General features: G+C 61.8%; 2 protein-coding genes across 4 annotated transcripts in view; one reads left to right on the top strand and one right to left on the bottom strand.

Moving 5' to 3' along the window:
- The window catches only part of TBC1D14 (TBC1 domain family member 14), a 298,797-nt gene that overhangs the window by 261,367 nt on the left and 24,062 nt on the right, over nt 1-13,368 (top strand). The window lies entirely within an intron of this gene.
- ABLIM2 (actin binding LIM protein family member 2) overlaps nt 12,586-13,368 on the bottom strand; it is a 50,441-nt gene continuing 49,658 nt past the window's right edge. Inside the window, exon 23 of the mRNA XM_056132922.1 lies at nt 12,586-12,728. Within this exon, the coding sequence (XP_055988897.1) occupies nt 12,615-12,728 (114 nt within the window). The 3' untranslated portion in view covers nt 12,586-12,614. The remainder of the gene's footprint in view (nt 12,729-13,368) is intronic.

Below are 13,368 nucleotides of genomic sequence, written 5' to 3'. Positions count from 1 at the left end.
GTGCACGCGTACACACAACTCGCTGACACACAGACATACACACTCACAGGAATACCTATCCTCACAGCTGACACATATACATATGTAGGAACATACACACATACAAACAGACACATACACACATGTATGTGCACACGCACACATGCTCACACATTAATGACAAATCGTCAGAGCCACTTTGGTGTCCTGGACCCTGCATCCCCATAGCCAGGCCTCCCACACCAACTCCAAGAAGCCCCCAAGCAACAAGCCTCATGGTCCACGGCTCCCAAAGCCACAGGCTCTCTCAGCCACACTTTCCACCAGCAGTGACCCGTGGGACAGTCACTACCCAGTTGCAGACGGACACCCCGACACCAGCTCCCACGCACCTGCCCCAACCACCTGGCACCAGCTCCCAGAACGAGATCACGAGAAGTCGGGGCAGCCTCACCCCAAAACCTCCACTCTCCTCCAAGAGTGGGCCGCACCCCCGGACACACAGATCTCTCTGGCCCCTGGCCTCGTCCAGCCCACTAGCCGGCCTACAAGCCCCCAGCATGGCAACACCCGTGTTCTCGAAGCCCTGATACCACATGACGAAAGGCTCAGGCTTCACAGAAGTCACATGATTGCCAAAGGCAGGACCATGGAACCAAGAATTGTCCTCGGGGCCTCCTCAGCACCCCACCAGGACTCAGGACCTCAGACAGCGAGCAGAGTCTGCAGAGACAAACCAGCGGGAACAACTGAGGCGGGCCGGAGCACACGAGCGCCCACACCGGGACCTGCCCCATGCTCGCGCCTCTCTGTGACCCAGCGTGGGTTGGGGGCAACGGGGCCCAGGGCTGGCACGTGTTCCCCAACAGCCAACACACCACGCTCTCCCCGCAGGGCTCACACTCATGCCCGCTTTCGAGGAACACAGAATCAGACGGGCCACCCGGGAGTGGCTGTGCCCTTGGTGCCACCTCCCTGGGAAACGCGTCTCTGACCCCCACCCCAGACCCTCACAGCTGCAGACACGAGGGCTGAGCCAGGCACAGCAAGTGCAGCCCCTGCTCCCCGCAACAGGGGCCTGTGAGAGGCAGGCCAGGCCCCCCCAACATGGGCAGCCGTGCACCTGAGCAGGAGGACCGAGTCCAGCAGGGAGTGAGGGCAGGCCATCTGGGCAGCCGAGGCACCAGAGCGAGAACAAATACGACGGCTGAGCCTCGGGCGGACAGCTGCTGCCTCGCCAGGGAAGCAGGCTGGGAGCCAGGCCGCGTCTCCGCCGCCACCCCCGCCCACCTCCCTGGCCCCTGGCCAAGCTACACCGCACAGAGCGGCCGCCCCATGGACCCTCTCTTCCTCCGCGCCCATCACAGACTCTCCTCTCAGGGAAGCAAAGCAGTGGGGCGCGAGGCAGCTGGAGCCACTGGGCCGCCCATGGCTCAGATTTTCAGGGGTGCGGGGTTGCTGGGAGAGGAACTTGGCCTGCCTCTGTCCTAGCAGATCACACTTGCTCCAAACGGAGGGAGCACCTGGATGGACACTAACAGCTGCCTCGAGAGACCCTCCGCCGAGGGCACAGGGGCCACAGCAGGTGGGCACAGGGCACAAACAGGAGGGAGTAACGCTGAGGCCCGAGGACGAGCCCCCACAAGGCGGCAAAAGGAGCCTGAAGCGGAGACTCGCTCGCACCCAGGGACAGATACCGAGCACGTCCGCAGCCTGGAGTTAGTGGCGGTTCACACCGCAGTGCACACCCACATGGGACAAGCCACACTTCCAGGACTGGCAGGATGAAGAAACTCACGCCCCACCGCTACCAGCCTGGCTGCGGGCAAAGCCACAGAAGGCCACAGAACTCCATCCTCTGCTCCCCGAACCCCGACCCTTCTTCATGCTGGGGGTGGAGCCACGCACCCTAGTGTGGGGCACTGCCTAGCCCCTCCCGTCAACTGCTCTCGTCAACCTGTTTCTAGGATGTTCTATCATGCCACTGCACACTGGCCTTCTTTCAGCCATGAGGATGTCCTGGATGCCTCGCTGACCTATTCCTTGCACCGAGTATGTGTGTGAACGGCCCCAGATGCAGGGCGCCCGGTGGCCTCCGTTGTGCTGCCCTGGCCTGAGTTGGGGGGGAGGGGGGGGCACCACTCTTGGGATATGTAGATTTTAATGGGGGAAAGTGTCAGGTTTTCCTGTGCAGCCACCTCGGGGTCACCCCCACTCGGCTGGGGGAGGATCCGTGTTCTCCAAGCCGACAGCCAGTCTGCATGAGGCTGATGCTGACCACTGCTCACTCCCAGGACACATGTCCTGGCTCCCACCTCATAGCGCGCTGACTGGAATCTGAGTCTTTTAGCCAGTACCCCCTGCCCCCTCACCGCTCCCAACAGCATCTGAACTGCATTTCCGGCTACACTTGGTCAAGACTCCTCAAACACGGCTGTAAGGATCCAAATGAAGACTACGAAGCCCATAGCATGAACAAATGCGTTCAAACTTGGTTCAGTGCCACACCAGGACAAGTGAGAGACACTCACATGCCTGACTCGAGGTCACAGCGCCACCACCGCCAGACGACAACACAGGGCGCCCAGCGGACGGACGCTCCCAAGCGGAGTGAGCCCTGCTGATTTCACTCATCTTCGCCCCCAACATGCTCCGTCCTCAGCAAGAGGGGGCCTAGAACAGACAAATTCTCCAGGGAACCTTCTAGAACAGATAGGATTTTCATGTGAACTATCTAGAGCAGTCATGAATTTTCACATGAACCTGTAGAACATAGGATTTTTACATGACTCTTTAAAAAGACAGGGATTTCCTGGTGAATTTTCTGGAACAGACATGGATTTTCATGGAAACTTAAAACAGACAGATTTTCATGCGAACCTTCCAGAGAAGACACAGATTTTCAACATGACCTTTCAGAACAGACATGAATTTTCACTCAAACCTTCTGGAACAGAATATGAACCTTCTAGGACATGGATTTTCACGTGAACCTTTGAGAACAGACACAGGTTTTCACATGAGCTGTCTAGAAAAATCGTAGACTTTCAAGTGAACCTTCTTCTAGAACAGACACAGATCTTCATGGGAACCTTCTAGAATGGATTTTCATGTGAACCTTTTAGAACAGACACAGATTTTAACGTGAACCTTCTAGAACAGTAGTGGATTTTCATGTGAACCTTTTAGAACATACACAGATTTTAACGTGAACCTTCTAGAACAGTAGTGGATTTTCATGTGAACTTCTAGAACAGAAAGATCATCGTGCGGACCTTCTAGAACAGACATAGGTTTCCATGTGACTCTTATAAACAGACACGGATTTTCACATGAACCTTCTGGAACAGAAAGGGATTTTTCGGTTGAATCTTCTAGAACTGACACAGCCTTCCCTGTGGAAGGTCCTTTGCATGAGCCTTCTAGAACAGACCTGGACCCTGTAAGCTCCCTTCCCTATGCCAAGACCCCACAATGACCCTTGAAGGCAAGGCCCCAAACTCTTCAGGCAGCTCCCAGGGGAAGGATACCCAGCCTGACTCCTGGCGAAAGACCAGTACTCTCAAAGGCCCCTTCGAACTCTCCCAGAGCCCACAGAGAGTTCTGCTCTGTGCTCCGGGTACCCGCAGCACCCCAGATGGGGATCTTCAGGGTGAAATCTCAGGGCCATTCCTATAAGCTGAAGGGAAGGTGCTCGAGCTGGCAGACAAAGGGTAGGGGCTGTGACAAAGGGTAGGGGGCTGTGGTCTCAGGGGCCAGCGGCCGTGCCTGCATCCTGCAGCTCAGGCAGCACCCTCAGGAAGGGGGGAGGCTGCCCTGCCAGCCCCGAGGTGACCTCCCTGTCTGACCCTGGGCATGAGCCTCTGGAAAAAGGCCAAGCTGGTCCCCCAAAGCTGACTGTCCGGGCAGGTGCTGTGCAGGCTCCGAGCCACACCTGCCCTCCAGGGAGACAGCGGAGGGGCACTTGGCCCCATCACTGCCGACCTGTCCTGGAGCGCCTAGTGGGTTTTGTGGAACACACGGCTGCCATCTCTTCTCACCAAGAGAAAGGCTGGTACGCACTGCCACACACACACACACACACACACACACACGGGACAAGGACCCACAGTGGGAGAGGATGCTGCCCGTGGGGGCGGGTGATGGCGGAGGCTGACGATAGAAACCACAAAACCTGCCTTAAAATCACACTGAAGCAACTTGGGTTCCGTAAGCTACATAGCGTGGGCTCCTTCCTGTGCCAGCAGTGGGGCCGGGGGAACAAGGAAGGAGTCATCATCCCCCTGGCAGGGGAACGAGGTCAGGTAGCACTGTCCACCGGCCTGCCTAGCCAAGCTGCTCAGGCAGGTCCAGCATCAATGAGGGCTGGGGTGGGGGTGTTTCTGGGGGGATGTAAACACAGGCTCAGAAATCCTCTCACCAAGAGAAAGGCTGGTACGCACTGCCATACACACTCACACACACACACACACACACACACACACACACACACACACAAAACAAAAAAACAAAAAAACCTCCAAACGTAAGACCCAGCCCTCGCCCGGCAACGCACAGCTCAGGAACAAAACCCTTTCTTTAAAAAAAATTTTTAAAAGTAGAAACAACTTCAATTCCCACTGACTAAGTGAAAATGGTGATTTGGTAGCATCATCACTTTTGACCAAACAGCGAGCATCTATTTTTACTCCCTGTAATCACCCAAATCAGACTGCCACAGCAGACCCTGTCCTGTCTCAGAGATGTGTGGCTTCGAGAGCACAGAGCACGCCAGATTCCTCTACACACACACACACACACACACACACACACACACACACACATATGAAGAGGATAAAGATTTTAAAGGATTAACGACTCCACCCCGACTCCACCCCGGAACAGAGGGCTCCCGGAACAGAGGGCTCCGAAGCCTTTTTTTTTTTTCTCTTTTGGGTCACACCCCGCGATGTACAGGAGTCACCCCTGGCTCATGCACTCAGGAATCACTCCTGGCGGTGCTCTGGGGACCCTACGGGATGCTGGGATTCAATGGAACCTGGGTCGGCCTTGTGCAGCACAACGCCCTACCCTACCCGCCGCGCTATTGCTCCAGCCCCCTGCCGGAGGCCTTTCAAGGCGGGACACCCAGCCCACGCCCCCTCCGGCGCCCCTGGCACCATCTCAGCCCCGGGAGGGACAGGCCGAAGCCCACGGCTGGTCGGCTTCGTGAGACACCAGGGCGGGAGGAAACGTGGGTGACCCGGGGTCCCACCCAAGGGCTTCATCCCAGAGCTGGCAAGGCGCCGGACGGAGCGCAGCTGCTGGCGCCCGGCCCTGGCGAGCGCGCAGGGGAACACGGCGCTGCCCGGCACCGGCCCGTCAGCGGCCACCCGGGACCCCTCGCCGGCCCGCGAGGGGCTGCGCCTCGGAACCCCGGAACCCCGGCGGCCCCGGCGGCCGAGCGAAGGATCCAGACGCCGAGCGAGCAACGGGAGGGGGGGGGGGGGCCGAGGCCCAGCGGGAAGCCAGGCGGGAAGCCCAGACGCGAACTGCGTGTCCCGCTGCCAGGACCCCATGGCCGCGGCGTCGTCCCACGCGTGCGAAGCCCGGAGTGCAGCCCTGTGCCCGGCTCCCCGGGTGCCCGGCGCCGAGGGCAGGCTGAGAAGCGGCCCCCGAGGGCAGGGCCGAGAGCGCTGGGGGTCTGCGGCCCCGCACGGACGGCCAGGGCTGACCGCCAGGTCCTGCCCGGCTCCGCCCGCGGGCGGGAGGGCCCGCGGGAGGGAGGGCGGGAGAGCACCCAGTAGCGGCAGGGGGGCGCTGTCCGCCAGGGGGGCGTCGGCCCGGCGGGAGGCGGGCAGCAGCGCGGGACCCGCCGAGGGAGGCGGAAGCCGCGCCGGGCGGGCGTTTCCACGCCCGCAGCCGCGCCCTCGGCCCCGGGCGGCGGGCGGCGAGCTCGCGGGGCCGCGGGGTGGGGGCGGGGTCCTCCCGCGGCCGGCGCCCTCCCGCCGCGAGCTCCCGAGCGCTCCCTCCGGGCTCGGCGGCGGGGCCCCGCGCAGTGCCGCCGCCCGGCCGCCGCGCTCCGGCCCGAGTCGCCGCCGCGGCCCAGGCCCGCAACCCCGCGGCGCGGGCACAGCCGGCGCCCCCCGGCCAGCCCTCCGCCGCCCCGGGGCGCGGACAGGCGCGGGACCCTCGCGCGCGGGACCCCCGCGCCCCACGCCCCGACGTGGGCCACGCAGCCGCCGCCCGGCGCGGCCACGGAGGGCGGGGGCCCGGGCCAGCCGAGGGGCCGCCCGGGCCCCGCGCGGCCCGCGCAGACCCCGCCCCGCCGGGCACGCCCGCCCGCCCGCCTCACCTCCGGCGCCGCAACAATGGCCCGGGCGGCCCCGCGCTCGCGGACGCGGCTCCGGCTCGGGCGGCTCCGGCTCCGCGCGGAGCGGCGCGCGGCTCGGCGCACGCGCGCCCGCCCGGCCCCGCCCCGCCCCCGGGCCGAGCCCGGCCAATGGGGAGCCCGACGCGCGGCGGGGCGGGGCCGGGCGAACAAAGGAAGGTGGGGCTGGGCGGGGCCCGGGCGGGGGCCGCGCGGCCGCGGGGCTGGGGTCCCCGGGTCGGGTGGAGGCCACGCAGCGGGCGGGGCGGCGGGGTGCGCGGGGCCCCTCAGAATTCCGCCAGCGGGTCGTGTTCACTCCAAGCGCAAAAGTCAGGGCTGGCGGGGTGACAGTCTGCTTTACGGAAGGGGAAACTGAGGCTCAAGCTGACTGGTCACTTGGCCCTGGAACCACAGAGGGCCGGTCCCTGGGTGCCAGCTAATTACTCCGCCAACAGATGTTGAGGATGTGCATCAGGACTAGAGGCAGACCCGGCATTGTAGTCACCCAGGGCACCAGCAAATGACCCCGAGGCCAGCTGCTCACCTCTGAAACCCCCTACTGTGACCTTATCGTCCCATACCGACAAACACCAATTACAGTTTCCTTTTGTTTTCGGTTTGGAGCCACACCCAGCAGTGCTCAGGGGTTACTGGAGGCTGTGCACTCAGGAATCATTCGTGGCAGTGCTCTTGGGACCATATGAGCTGCCCAGGATGGAACCCCAGATAACTGCTGAACTATCTCTCAGACCCACACCGGTGTTGAAAGCTCCCGTCTGTCCCCCTTGGGGCTACAGAGATAGCACAGGGCTTAAGCCCCTTGCCTTGCACGCCACCAACACCAGGAGTGATCCTTGAGCACTGGCAGTTGTGGCCCCAACACCAAAAAAAATCTATTTAAATTTAAAATACAATAAAAAATAAAGTGCCTGCCCTCACCTTCACTGATTTCTCCACCAGCTGGAACCAGCCTCTGGGACTTTCCCTCCCTTGCTACCTGCTGTGCTGGGGTCCCCAAGGCCCTCCCTTCTCTGTCCAAGCCCTACCTACACATCAGTGAGCTGGGACTCGGGGTCGAGGCCTGGACAGCAGCGCTGACCTCACCTGTCCCCACCACCTGCAGGCCCCCAGGAGTCACCTCAGACTGTCAGGCAGAGCAAAGGGCTTGTCTCCACCGCCCTCCGCACTCTGCGTACTCACCAGCCTCTCACCTCAGCCAGGCAGTGGCTCAGAGCAGCTGGGAACCCCGGGCTCGCATTCCTGGGGAGTGTCTGTCTCACTGGTTCCTGCAGGAATGTGAGGCCCAGGTTGGGCAGGCAGAAATGGTTTGATTCTGTGCTCAGGTGGACTTGATGCCCACGGTGGCACTCGGGGCTCTCTCGCAGGAAGGAGGGAGGGGAGGCTGAGGAGTAGCAGTGTGGGGCAGACCCACGCATCCATACTCAAGTGCACGCACACATGCACACACACACACACACGTGCGCGCGTGTGCTGTTGGAGGTCTGGCCACCCCTTCGCCGATACATGATTTTCTGCATAGACGGAGTACGGTTGGGCTAGTAGCCAAGAACCCAGGAGAGGGGGGCTTGCTTGGCCCCCACGGGGCTCTAAGTCCTCATACTGCTGCCTCTTCCATCTACACCCCAGAAAGCTTCTCAACACGTCCGGGCCAACCACCATGGAGGCAACACTTCTGAGTGACCCCAATAAGCTAGATCCCCAATTACCATCTCATGAGTCCCAGCAGAACCTATGAGTTTTCCTTCCAGAGGATGGGGGGGCACCCCACACCCCACAACATTCCTCCTCAAAAGCTGGAGGGGTTGTGGGATATGGTAGGACCCTGCGCTGAGGACAGAGAAAATGAAGCTGCCGTCACCCAAGACTAAATGGACTAGGGAGCCAGCCCCCTTCAGCACCCAGTGACAGGACACAAACCCAACCCCCCACTGTGTGTACATTTGCTGCTGTCTGGTAACAGTGCCGGGGCTGGAGCGATAGCACAGCAGGGAGGGCATTTACCTTGCACGCAGCCAACCCAGGTTCGATTCCCAGCATCCCATATGGTCCCCCAAGCACCACCAGGAGTGATTCCTGAGTGCAGAGCCAGGAGTAACCCCTGAGCATCATCAGTTGTGACTCAAAAAGCAAAAAAAAAAAAAAAGAAAGAAAGAAAGAAAGGCCAGTGCCATATCCTTGGTGCCCCCTGCCCATCCTGTACAGGCATATATGCATGCACACACACACACACACACACACATGCACATGTATGCATGTGCTCGTATGTGTACATGCATGTACGCAAGCGGCTTTCTGGCTTGCTACAATAACCCTTTGTTTCCTTACTGCTGTCTGCCAAGACCCAAAAGAGGAATGGAGCTCCTGAGCTCGGCTGGGCCCAGAAGCCTTGCAGGTGTGCCCTGGGCAGGTGGCCAGCTTAGATTATTCAGAGTAGGGGACCCCTCCCCTCAGACTGGAGTCATAATACAGCAGGGAGGGCATCTGCCTTGAACAAAGCTTACCCGGGACCCTGTGGATATGGCCCCTGAGCCCTGTCAGCCCTGTCAGTAATCCCTGAGTGTAGAGCCAGGAGCAAGCCCTGAGCACTGACAGGTATGACCCCCCCCAAAAAAAAGAGAGGAGGTGACCCCCATTGTGCTTCCCAATGCTCCTCCCACCCTATTCCATAGAGGGGGTCCAAATGCCCTGTGGACGCAGGCCAGGGATACCTGAGGAAGTGTTTGAGAAGGTTCTGGCAGTCCCGGGACCAGCCTGATCCAGCCTGGGGCTCACTAGTCAGGAACTGCCACTTCCCCACAGGAAAGACCTGGTGAAAGACGCCGCTCCCTGAGCATGAGCTCCGCCCACCACGCCAGCAAAGGTGCCAGGACACTTTCCTCACTGGCGTGGGCAGAGCCACTGTTTCAGGGACGCTGCTGGTCTCTGCCCCTTCCACCTGCCCCAGTCAGAGTCGGGATGGACAGAGTCGGCTCCAGCACCTTCCCAGCCCCTGGGCACTGCCCGAGGTCGGAGGTCTACACGGTCTATACAGCGTGGGAATCAGTCCCCACCGTCCACCTCAGGTTGGAGCCAGGAGGATGAGGAGAAGCAGCTCTTGCCTCTGCCCGGGCTCTTCCCTCGCAGGAAGAGGCAGATAGGGAAGGAAACATTTTATTTAGAGATGGTGAGTCTGGGAAGGCGCGCTTCTCCAGAGGAGGGACATGGGAGAGTCCCCTGTGAGGCTGGGAGAGGGACTGTTTCCCCCCACCTGCCCATGGACTTCTCTAGAGGGGGACAGCCGAGAGCGCCCCACAAAGTAGGAGGCAGGGACTGCATGTGCCAGGTTGGGCGCTGGCGTCCCTGCGCTGTTGGCCTGAGAGCTTCCTCCCCGACGCCCCTCCTGTGGCGTTCCTCTCCGGGACACCACTACTGTGAGATCCCTTCAACCTCAGCTCCTGTCCACAGAGCTGGTCCAGTCTCATGCTTATTTTGGTCTACTTTAGAGTCAGAGACAGGATAACTTCTAAATCGTATCTTGAGGGGCCGAAGAGATGGTACAGCAGGGAGGGCATTGTTTTGCATGTGTCTGACCTGGGTTTGAGCCCCAGCACCCCATATTGTCGGTGGAGCCCACCAGGACTGGTTCCTGATTCAAAGCCAGGAGTAAGGCCTGAACACCTCTGGCCGTGGCCCAAATGCAAAAGGAAAAAAAAATCCCATCTTGATTTACTCCTTCCTGAGAGCACACTGGCCCCACGCCTGTTACCTGCTTCAACAGCAGCTGGCCGCTGCCACAAATCTGGGCTTCCTTCCTCCCCTCACCCAAAAGCTGGTGACTCAAGTCACCAGCCCGCTGCACACCTCAGGATTTTGTTCTCTGCAAGAAGGAACGGAAGCAGCTGGCATCGCTTGTTCTCAGCAGCCGAGCTTCTGCCCTGGAGCCCACGTGTGAGATCTGGCACTGAGCAACCTCAGGGCAGGCGCAGTCAGAGACTCCGACGGCAGATACCTCGACCCATGAGCGGAGACCAGCCGCTAACTACCTGCAGACTCTAGCAGCCAGATAGAGCACTCTTCATATTTGTTTAAGCCGCTGTTTGTCAAATTTTGGCTGCTCACAGAAGCCTTCCCAGACGCAGATGTGCAGTCAGTAAATACTTGTCGAATTAAGAATTGAATCAGGCAACCTGACTCTCCTTCCCCTTTGGAGGTCACCTTCTCGGGCCTTAGGGTCACTGACAAGAAATTCACCAAGCTACGACAACTCTCATCAGGAGAAAAACTTCTGTTTCGGGGCTGAAACCACAGCCCAGCAGGTAGAGCATTTTGTCTTGCATACGGCCAACCTGGGTTCAATCCCCAGCATTCCATATGGTCTCCCAAGCATCTATCTGCCAGGAGTAATTCCTGAGTGCAGAGCCAGGAGTAACCCCTGAGCATAGCTGGGTGTGACCCAGAAAGCCAAAGAAAGAAAGAGGACGGACTGAAGGAAGGAAGGAAGGAAGGGAAAAACCCTGCGGGAAACTCAGGTGTAGGGGCTTGCAGGACTCTGAGAGCAGCGCAGAGCGGGAGCAGCTCCAGTGACTGCAGTCCCTGACACAGCAGTCCCCAGTAGCCGCTGGATTGATCACTGGGTTCACGGGGCTGCTGACGCATTCACAGCAACACCCCCGCCCTGGGGCTAGATGCCCCCCTCTCTCCCCTGCACCCTGAACTCTCCTATCCCGGCCTCACTCAGGCCAATACTGAGCCCCAGCAACTGGCCTACCCTCCTCTGGACAGCCCTCCTCCCTGCCCCCTCCTCCAGCCTCTCCCCCCACTCTCCTGGCTCTCGCTGCAGAGTCACCCAGGTCTGCTATTTCCTCTGTCCCCTTGGTCCTGCTGGAACCAGCCGTCACAGTCACATTCCAGTCTTGCCTGTGCATCCAGCTCGGCCTTGGGTGGCCCGTGGAGTACAGCAGACAGGACTCGCCCACTGCACCAGTCTTGGATGGTCAGTGCGGCAGCCAGGGGAGGACCTCACGGTGCCGGGGAGAGAGGCAGTGGGCAGCACCCACTGGCTGCTGTCCTGGGCCTCGCAGACAGGGGCAGCTTCAGGGACAGAAGCCAGGCTGTTGGGGCCTGGAGTTGGGACCACTGGGTGGAGAGTGAGTGCAGCACCGCCCCCCCACCCCCCCAGGGTGCAGGTCAGTGCGAGCTCAGCCAAGAGGGGTCGCGGTCCAGCACTGCAGTCATCCTCCCTGTTTCTGAGGGCGTGGAGCAAAGGGGTTTCCCTGTTCACAGCCCGTGGCTTCCCACCCCCAGTCCTGAGTCTGACGGGGACGTGGTGTAGAAGCAGCTCCGGGGCCCAGCGGCCGACACCGTCTTTATTGCCCAGGACCCCATGACATCACTCTCAGGAGCAAAAGCGCCGGGCACAGGTGGCTCATAGCAGCAACTAAGGAAGCGCGTGGGAGCTTGAGCGCCCTGGCTGAGCGGTCCATGCCAGGGCTGCGGGGTGCACTGCCCGCCGGGCACGGCCTCTGGGTCGTCCCTCTGGGGATCCTGAGGCTCTTGACATACTCCAAGGACGTTCTGGGCCAGGCAGGGCTGTCTGGAGGGCTGCCCGCCGTGCATCCACCGTTCCCACGACATGGGACAGGTGAGGAGGGGTGGGGGGCGCTGACTCCGTCTCCGAGAGGGCTGGGGGGCAGCAACCTTCACCCGGGGGCTCTCCCCAAGCCCTGACACAGCAGGGGGGTCTCCTCGCACCGACCGACAGCTCGGAAGGCAGGAAGGAAAAGGGCAGAGCCAGACGGGGGTCCCGCGGCCAGAGGGAGCGCGGAGGGGGAAGCCGCCGCGATGCTCCCCGGGGCCGGGCGCCTCGACGGAACCGAACCTCCCGTGCTAGCCAGGAGCGCTTCAAGGCCCGGCGGGGAGCGTGACGTGGACAGACACACACGGGGACGTTGAGGCGACCGGCTCCCCGCGGCGTCGGCCTGAGCTCGGGCGTCGGGGGTCTGCGCGCCCGGCCGGGGGGCCTCTGCGATCCGCCGGGAACGGGAGGCCAGCGCGGCTCGCGGGCCTGAGCCACGGCAGGCGACAGCGCGGAAGACGGGGAGCGCGTCCCGCACCCGCCGCCCGCCCGCCCGCGGGGTTAGGGTGAGCCGCTGGGCGGGACGGAGGGGCGGGGCCGGCCGGAGCGGGGCGGGGCCTGTCAAAACGGGGCGGGGCCGGTCGGGGCGGGGCCTGTCGAAACGGGGCGGGGCGGCCGGGGCGGGGCGGGGCCGGCAGCGGCGCCCGTCGCCTAGAACAGCAGCGCCTTCTTCTTGAGCTCGTTCCTCTTCCAGAGGGCCAGGCGCTCGAACTCGGCGGCGCTCATCCCGAACACGGCCTGGAAGTCCTCCGGCGACAGGTGTCTCTTCCGAGGGAACAGAAACGCGGAGGTCAGAGCCCGCGGCAACGGGGTGCGCGCCTGCCGCTCTGTGCTGGGGCCCCACACGCCTGGTCTCTCCCCTCTGGGCCCCTCTCATGCTCTGGCGTCGAGGTCATCCCGGCCGTGCTCAGGCGACCGTGGGGGCCGGGAGGGAGCCCAGGGTCCGTCCTGCCCAGCCTCTGCCGGGCGGCCTGTCCTGCTCACAGTGCACCCACACGAACATTCTGCGCACCCACACACACCCACAGCGGCAGGAAGCCCCCACCTCACGCCCTCGGTGCCAGCCAGAAAGGCCTCAGGGGTGGAAACCGGTGTCAGAGGGCGGAGGGTCCCCAACCCTTCCACCAAGGCAGCACCTCACCTGCAGGGCCAAATCATGACCTCCCTGGCCAGGCCCAGGCTGACAGGCCCCACCCTGTCCTCCGAGGCCTGCAGGTTGGTCTTTGACCCACAGCCTCCCCCAGGGCCTGGTTGCCCCTAACGCCCTACCAGCTTGCAGTCAGACAGGCCAGGTGAGTTGAGGTGGACAAAGGAGGCATTCTTCACTGGCCAGAGCAGGCACCTGTCCGCAGACTCAGGACTGCATCTGGTGGTGGTGGTGGAGGGGGTCTAGGGAAGCTTCCAG

The sequence above is a fragment of the Sorex fumeus genome, unplaced genomic scaffold (genome assembly GCF_029834395.1).
Source record: "Sorex fumeus unplaced genomic scaffold, SorFum_2.1 ptg000095l, whole genome shotgun sequence".
Taxonomy (NCBI): Eukaryota; Metazoa; Chordata; class Mammalia; order Eulipotyphla; family Soricidae; genus Sorex; species Sorex fumeus.
Note: the sequence above shows the minus strand (reverse complement) of the source record. Positions and strands in the feature narration are given on the sequence as shown.